This window comes from Egretta garzetta, unplaced genomic scaffold (assembly GCF_000687185.1).
Source record: "Egretta garzetta isolate BGI_Z169 unplaced genomic scaffold, ASM68718v1 scaffold29, whole genome shotgun sequence".
Classification (NCBI taxonomy): domain Eukaryota; kingdom Metazoa; phylum Chordata; class Aves; order Pelecaniformes; family Ardeidae; genus Egretta; species Egretta garzetta.
In genome coordinates, this window is record NW_009260796.1 from 658,557 (window position 1) to 666,409 (window position 7,853).

The 7,853-nt window shown below is 59.7% G+C and overlaps 1 protein-coding gene across 1 annotated transcript in view; it reads left to right on the plus strand.

Annotated features, from left to right (window-relative positions):
- The window catches only part of PLEKHN1 (pleckstrin homology domain containing N1), a 26,537-nt gene that overhangs the window by 16,403 nt on the left and 2,281 nt on the right, over window positions 1-7,853 (plus strand). The window contains exons 9-13 of the mRNA XM_035902143.1: window positions 3,717-3,786; window positions 4,267-4,421; window positions 5,215-5,409; window positions 5,968-6,216; window positions 7,720-7,779. Coding sequence (XP_035758036.1) covers window positions 3,717-3,786; window positions 4,267-4,421; window positions 5,215-5,409; window positions 5,968-6,216; window positions 7,720-7,779 — 729 coding nt within the window. The remainder of the gene's footprint in view (window positions 1-3,716; window positions 3,787-4,266; window positions 4,422-5,214; window positions 5,410-5,967; window positions 6,217-7,719; window positions 7,780-7,853) is intronic.

A 7,853-nucleotide genomic window follows, 5' to 3' on the forward strand; every position in this document is an offset into this window, starting at 1 on the left:
CCCTCGGCGGAGCAAGGGCCCTGAGCAACGTCTGGGCACGCCAGCGGAAGGGCCGGCAAGGATGTGCCCCAGGGGGACGTGAGAAGAGCTTCTCGAGTCCACCGGTCTGTCTTTGCTTGTAGGAGCGATGCTGGGAGCCTCGGCACAGACGGGCAGCGGCACTGCGGGCCCTGGGGGCCGCATCCGCATCGCCTGCGGTCTGAATGGCCTTAAACTCCATGGCCAACGTCCGTCTTAGACAGCATTGCAATGGCTATTAAGCAGCCCTGTGCTTTCTGGCCCCATTTTCCCGTGATAGAGCAAATGTGCCCAAAAGAGCACTGAGCTGCCTCCGAACCCGCAGGTGCAGCACCACGGGCACATGGCGGAGCGGGGCTGAGCCGCTCCAGAGCAGCATCCTCCTTCTTAGTCACCGAGCCAGTGGCAAGGAAACCCTGCGGAGATCGAGGGCTTGTGAAATTCGGTGTGAACTCACTGGGGCCCTTCTTCCCATGATTTCGCCATGTCCACCGCAGGCCCTGAGCTGTGCAGGCTGCTTTTAATTCGAGAGCTACCCCTGGGAAGACCTGCACAGAGCATCTCCCTGGCCAGAAGAGATGGCTCTGCCTGCAACGGGAAGGGGTGCGAGGAGGGACATGTGTCAGGGAGAGCTCTCCTCCGTCCGCAGCGCGACAGCGGAGGGTGTTTTCCAGCAGCTGGTGGCTTGTGTGACACACCTCAGCCAGAGCTTGTTTTCGGGAACATGTTGTTTGCAGCTCCCTGGGAATGGGGCACCACGTAATGGGGGGGGCCTTGGGCTGGGCTCTCGGATTAACTCATCTCTTTTGAAACCTTAAACCAGATTTGTCTGCCCTGTCTGTGCAATGTTCCCTTCCCACGGTGCCTGAGCGTTGGTCCCCGGGCGTCTCGCTGGGGTAATGGCAGGGCTCTGGGCAGCCCGGTGCGGGCGGGAGGTGATTCACCAGCCTGTGACACCGCGCTGGGAACCTGATTTTCCACAGGCATGTCAAGGCACAGGAGCCTTCTCCCAGGGCTTCTGCAAATGAACTTCCCTTCCCTGCGAGCAGACGCTGAGCCCAACAATTTGTGTGTGAAGGAATAGCCTGGCCCTTTTGTTCTTCAGTTTCACCCAAACCACAGGAGCTGCCGCTGCCAAGTTTGTGTGTGGGACAGGGAAGGGGGAAGGCAGGGGCTGAGCCTGCCAGGATGGGGCTCACCCAAAAAGCGATGGGAAAAGGCCCTGGGCAAGGTGTAAATCAGCGAGGGGGAAGCTGCTGCGGGGGGGGCAGGTTCATGCCGTACCTGGGAGAGGACGGAGGGGCTCTCTGCAGCCGATGTGCGTGTTATTTGGGGGATGCTGCTGCACTTCCCTAGGTGGGACTCTAGCCCGTGGGTGTTTCACCCCCTCCCAGGGACTGGGGGCTGTGGGCTTAGGGAGGACGGAGCTCCGGGGGCCTGGGGGAGACCCTGTGCAGTCCTCCCCGGTGGCAGGAGGGCTTGCTCGAATGTGGCGGCGAGCGGAGGAGCGGCAGGAGCAGGCGGCACCGGTCCCCTCCGCACGCAGCCTTGCAGCACGTGCGCCAGCCGAAGTGTCAAAGTCCATTTCTTAGGGGGAAAAGGAGTCACGGAGCATTGCATGAGCTTTCCCTCCCAAGGTCAGCCTTCCCGTGCCGCTCAGCCCACAAATCACTTTTGGTGCAGGAGAAATAGCAGAGAAGCCTGCGTGTGCCCACAGGCTATTGCAGAGGGGCAGCTGGGCAGCACAAACCACGGACGCCCGGCTGAGCTCCACGTTGCCCTTGTGGCAAAGCTGTCACGTCGGCCACATTCCCCAGAGCCTGTGCAGCTGGGACAGCTTTGCGCTGAGGAAGTGATGAAGGGTTTGTGCAAGACACCTTATTTTGCAGCCCAGAAACTTAGGCAAATGAATCCTAAGCGATTGCACCTTTTGGGAGGACCTTGGGCTAAGTGACAGGGCTTTGCTCCTACATTCTGTGCTTCCTCCGCTGCCGGGCACGGCAGGGAGTGGCGTGAGGTGGGAACTTTGCTTCCTGAGCGATCCCCTGTGTTTGCCACCCTGGCCGGGAGCTGCTCCCAGGGCCGTTGCCACCAGCTGCCCCTGCCTGGTGCTCCGTGTCAGGGTGACATCCAGGTGAGGTGAACAGGGGCTTGAGGCACAAAGAAGTTGAGCGTCGCTCAGTTTCCCCCCGCTCAGAGAAAGAGATGGCAAGGAAAGAAATAAGCTCATCTGTGCGATGGTTCCAGCGCAAAATCTGCTCTCCCAGGACTCTTCTTGTTCCATTTATGTAAGGAAAATTCAGCTTGGGGAGCCCCAAAGAAAGAGGAGACCTAGATCCTAATTGGGTGCTGACAAACCCTTGGCCCTGCTGCCAGGTTGCCCATCACAGAGCATTAAACTGGCAGCGATGACACCTGAAGGACCTCTGGCAGCAGAGCTGGGCTGCGATGCTGGGTGGAGGATGGGGTGCAGCTGCAGGAGCAGAAGAGCCCTGGAGATCTCCTGTTCCTGCTGGCGGGAGAGCCGGGCCCGGCACAGACCAACGCGTGGGGCAGACGCAGGGATGGCCAAGGGACACCGTGTTATGGCAGAGAGGACGGTGGTGGATGCACATGCAAAGGCACCTTGGTATCTTCTAGGTCCAGTTTTTCCAGGGCTGGGGACAGGCTGCTTTAGCTTCTCTGTCCCAGCTCCCTGCTAATAGGAACACGCATGCAGTGCCTGCCAGGGGCAAACCCCAGTCCGATGGCCGGAGTGGTGTTCGCAACTGCGCTGTGTAGCACGAGAGCTCACGTTTCACCAGCTGGCATTTACAGGGCTCAGCCCTCTCTTTGTAAGGCTTTGCAGGGTATGGATTGTGGGGATTCCTGTTTGCAAGGCTGGAAGTCCCAATCCAGCCACTGAAACCTTGTTCAGGACCATGTTTACAAAATTTTCTGGAGAAGTCAGCCATTAAACTGTGGGAAACTGTTGAAAACAGAGCTAGAAGGGAAGGGGTGTTTTTCCAAGCTCAGGTCTCAGGAGGGACTTTGCAAGAGCAAAGCTTACAGAAAAGGCTCGTGCGGTCATGCTGGCTTCAGAGGCTTCGTTCCTGCAGTAAAGCTGGTGGTGGGAGGGGGAGCTGTGAACGGGGAGGGTGAGTTTGCTGGGACAAGGCTGAGTCAATCTGCTGGAGCCAGAGTTCTCCAGCGTGCCTGTGAGGGTATGGGTGAGGGTATAGAGGTACCCAAGTCCTCACCTAGGTCAGCAGCAGCTCGGGTGCCTCTTGTCTCCTGCAGACCTAGCCTAGGGGATTTAGGCTCTGGGCTTCCCCTTCCTCCTCCTCTTCCCCGTGGAGGACAACGAGGGGATTGCCAGTGGGGCCGAGCCGCACCTTCTCCCCACGCCATGCCAAGAGCAGCCAGGCTCCTGCCAGCCCTGCCCTGTCCTCGCTGCCAGCCCTGTGCCGGGCGCTCCCCTCCTCCTGCTCCCAGCTGCGCCGGCAAAACTTTGCAGTAGGCTCCGAAAGCCTCTTGGCTTCCCGGGTGGGAAAGCCCCTGTAGAAGCGGAGTTTAGCCAGCCAGGTGCCTGCAGGGCTCCGGCCCTGGAGCGGGCAGGGGCAGCCACGTCGTCCTCCCCGCTCCGCCTGTCTGCCGCAGGCACGGGCCGTGAGCTGAGCTCAGCCGGGCGCTCCTAAGCCTGCTTCTCTCTCCGACAGGGCGAGCTGTCACTCAACGCCATCCGAGTGAATTTTGAAGAGAACAACAAAACCTCCTTTTTAATAGAAGGTTTGTGTCCGGCATGCCGAGGCGGGGTGTGCTGGCAGCAGCCACGGAGGTCTCTGGGGTCGGGCTGGTCTCGCTAAGCTGTCCTCCTGGCTGCGCTTGCTCACGTCGGCACCCACGCTCCGTCAACTGAACTGCTTGGAAATCTCGAACCACCCGTGCCCTGGCTGCGCCGCAGGGCCTGGCTTTGCTGGCAGGGAGAGGCTGCGGGCCAGCGGCAGCGCTCGCACCCGGGGGCGCACTTGTCGCAGCATGACTGCAGGGGTTCCCCCTTGCGTAGATCTGGCCCGTCTTTGCTCCTGTCCTACATTTAGCCGGGTGCAAATGGGCAGCACCGAAGGCAGAGCGTTCCTGTTGTCCCTGCGCCGGTGTCAGGGTGTCCAGATGCCGGGGGAGCGTGGGGAGGGATGGAGCAAGGGGATTCCCGTGGGTTTCTGAAGGAAGCAGCACAGACTGTCAATTGAAGCTGGTTTGTTTTTACAGGCCGCCTCATCAATTCGATCCGGGTGATCTGCCGCAGCTATGATGATTGCCAGAAGTTGCTCGGCTGTGTCAAAGCAGCCCAGTTTCGAAACGCCGACTCCTTCCTCTCTGGATCAGAGAGTTTTTCGGGATCAAAGCTGCCACACGCCGGGCAGGTAACAGATGCTGTGGGTTTGCGTGGCCATCCGCAGGAGTCGCCCGGGACTCGCGCTGCTCCTATCTCTGCCCATGTGTCAGTACTCTTGAGACACAACAGACTTTGCTTCAGGTCCCCTGCTCGAAGGCTGTCATAGAATCGTTCAGGTTGGAAAAGACCTTTAAGATCATCGAGTCCAACCGTTAACCTAACCCTGCCATCCCACCACTAAACCCTGTCCCTAAGCACCTCATCCATCCTTCTTTTAAATACCTCCAGGGATGGGGACTCGACCACCTCCCTGGGCAGCCCCTTCCAGAGCGTGAAGTTGCTGATCCCTGCAAATTATTTTGAAGCCCTATATTATGTGATATAGGCATATATTATATCAAATTCCTTCAAAGGCAGGCCCCTGGCCATAGACTGTGGCAGTGTTGTGCAGTGAGGCATTGGCACAAGGACACCGACAGGGTCTCGCAGGGAAGGGGACACCCACCCCACCAGCACTGCAGCCGGGATGGGGTCAGGGTGCCTGAGCACCCCTCGCCCCACTGCGAGCCCTTGTCGTTGGCCCCTGTCACCCCTGCAAAACAGACTCAGCACCCACCCAGCCCTAGAAGGCAGCGCACCCACCGCAGTGGGCATGGCTGCTCGCCACGCTGGCACAGCCCTGGCCCGACCCTGGGACGTGGGCACGGAGAGCTGGGCTGGGCTGGCCCAGTGATGCTCAGGCGGGAGGCGGGAGCGGGGAGGGATGTGCCTGCAGGCTTGTGGAGGGCTGTTCCTATGTGCTCCTCTTCTCCCCCATCTAGTTTGCTGGCAGCGGGAGAGGGTCGCTCACTTCGGACAGCCGCACAAACTCCTGGGCGTCGGGAGGGAGAGCGACCACCTTAACGCACCTCTCCCAGAAGAGCGGCTCTCTCCCTGATGGACAGTCCTTCGTGCTGATGTCTGAGAGCGGGGTGCCCGAAGACCCCCCCTCCCCTGGCTATTCCCAGCCTTTCCATGTAAGTGACCCCCCCCCCAAAGCCTGGGATGCCTGTGGGGACAGACACTGCCTTTGAGCAGAGTGGTCTGTCCAGGCGCCCGGATGGGCTGAGCTCGGGTGGTCAGTGTTTGCCGTGCAGCTTAGTAAATCCATGCCTGCAGCCTGTATTTGTCCTGGCTCGGCTTTGCCTTTGCCGATAAAGGAAAAGTCCGCTGGGGGGTCCCATCCCAGTACTCCACTCTGCATAGGGATTGTTTGTACGGATTGCAAAGGGGCAGATGGGACTGTTCAAAGGTCAGGAAATCCCAAAGTAAAAGCCTGTGGGTGGGTGGGGGTGATGGGCTAACAAGCCTTTGCTCTGCCCCTGTGCAGCATTTGTACGCCCGGGGGGGATGTGTGCGGGGAGGAGGCCGCAGGACCGCGCCGATGCTGGAGCGCAGGGCGATGCCCGCAGCCGCAGCCCGAGCAGGGGAGCGCATGGCGTTGGCTGCAGGCGGCTCTGTGTACCCGGGGTACCTGGGTACCTGTGTGCCTGGCCTGCGGAGAGCCAGCTCCGGGGTCTGTCTTCTTGTTTCAGTGCCTGGCACGGGCCGACTGGCCAAGCGCGGGGCTGCCCGCACAGGACCTGCGGAGAGGGGGCAGCGCCCGAAAGTCCAAGGGCAAATGTGGGCCTTGTGGCCACCAGCTGCCCGGCCAGGACACGGAGAGGACCATCTGCGGCCTCATTCCCAAAAATCCCAACGGCGAGCTCCTGTCCTCGGTGTACAACGAGCCGTACGCCACGCACGGCTCACAGCGTCACCCGCCTTACCCGGAGCTGAGCAATGTAAGGGGGCTGGGGTGCAGTGGGGCTGCCCCCCTGCCTGGGAAGGGTCGAGCAGCGGAGGAGCTGGTGCACGGTTCACATTTTCCTTACAGAGCTACTGGCAGGAATAGCTGTCCTGGCAGGTGCTCTAGGGCAGGCGTGAAACCCCTTCCCATCCGAAAGTTGCCCATGGGAGGTGAGGTTAAACAATGAGGTTAAACACGGCAAATGGAGCAACATCTCCTGGAGCCCTGAGATGCTGGGCACTAATTCCTGAGGCAATGCAAGCACCAGCGCTCTGCAAGTAGGAGTGTTGGTAGTTCATAGGACACAGCCTCTTCGTCTGCGGGCTTTCCAGCATGTCTCCATCACTGGTTTCATGTGCGAGGCCACGTTTCCCTCCCATATGAGTGTGCATCTGCCTTACGCCCAGGGAAGTCCCCTTGTTAGCCCAGAGCTCCAGTCGGGAGTCAGCCCCGCCATCCCTCACGGCTGAGCAGCATGTGGGACTGGAACTGCAGGGAGATTCCCCGCTCCGCTCCCTCCTGGGGATGAATTGCAAGTAGGGAATAGCGTGTCGCATACCGGTTTCAATTCTGCCTTTTAGCTGAGCAGATGGAGCTTGATGGGAAGTCAGCCCTCGACAGCTTCCAACTCCCTGGAGAAGCCAGCCGTGCCTCTCTCCCCCCTGTACGCCAACCCCTACAAGCCCAGCTCCTCCAGCGCTCGCAGCGTGGCAGGCTCCAGCTTCCTGCAAGAGGTACCCTCCGCGTTTGCTGCTGGTTACAGCCCTGACTCAGCACACAGGCTTTTGGCTCCAGAAATCGTGCCTCGGGCCATTTCTTTTCCTGCCGTCTGCCTGAGCCGGAGCGGGATGGGGAAACGCGAGGCTTGCTTTTCGGGGTGGGGCAGGGCACAGCGTAGTTCCCTGGTTTTTCAAGCCAGGACAGAGTCAGAGGGTTACAGGTTTCCCCTGTCTTATCACTGGATGCCAGCATCGCAGCAATCCCAGGAAGAGCCAGAAACCACAAAACAAAGGCAGAGGCTGGGATGTGATCCAGTCTGCAGAAACTAGAGATGACTCAGACACACAGGCAACTTCATCCACCCCCAAAAGTTCCAGCTGTGACAGCTGAGTGCCTATTAAAGGCTACATTTCTAGTTTTGTACGTCTCCTGGGACAGGACTATTTCTGAGTCCATGGCTGGCATCCCCTGTACTGCTGAAGTCCGCCCTACCCTCGGAGGGTCCTTCCCGACTGCTCCCTGTCCTTCCTCATTCCCTGGGCTGCTGGTAGTTTTAATCCTACTACTTTCACATCTGGCCAAGTTCCACTACCTCTGTGGGTCATCGCGAGCCATTCTTCCTTTCCCATCTACGGCCTTCAGCATTGGAACGTAGTAGAATTTGCAACATAGGCAGAAAACCTTGGTTTGCAGGGCTGGCTTACAGGTGGGAGGCAGCAGGTCAGTGTTCCCCAGCTTTCCATAGCAGGTATCAAAACCGGAGCTTGTTTTGGTTAAGTTCCTGCAGTGTCATGGCCAGACAGGTTCAGCGCAGGCCAACGGGTGCCCAGCCGTGCCAGTACCCCAGCATCTCTCGCTGCGGAAGAGGAGCTGCCAGCCCCTGCCCAGCAGCCACTGCCGAGAAGTGCCCGT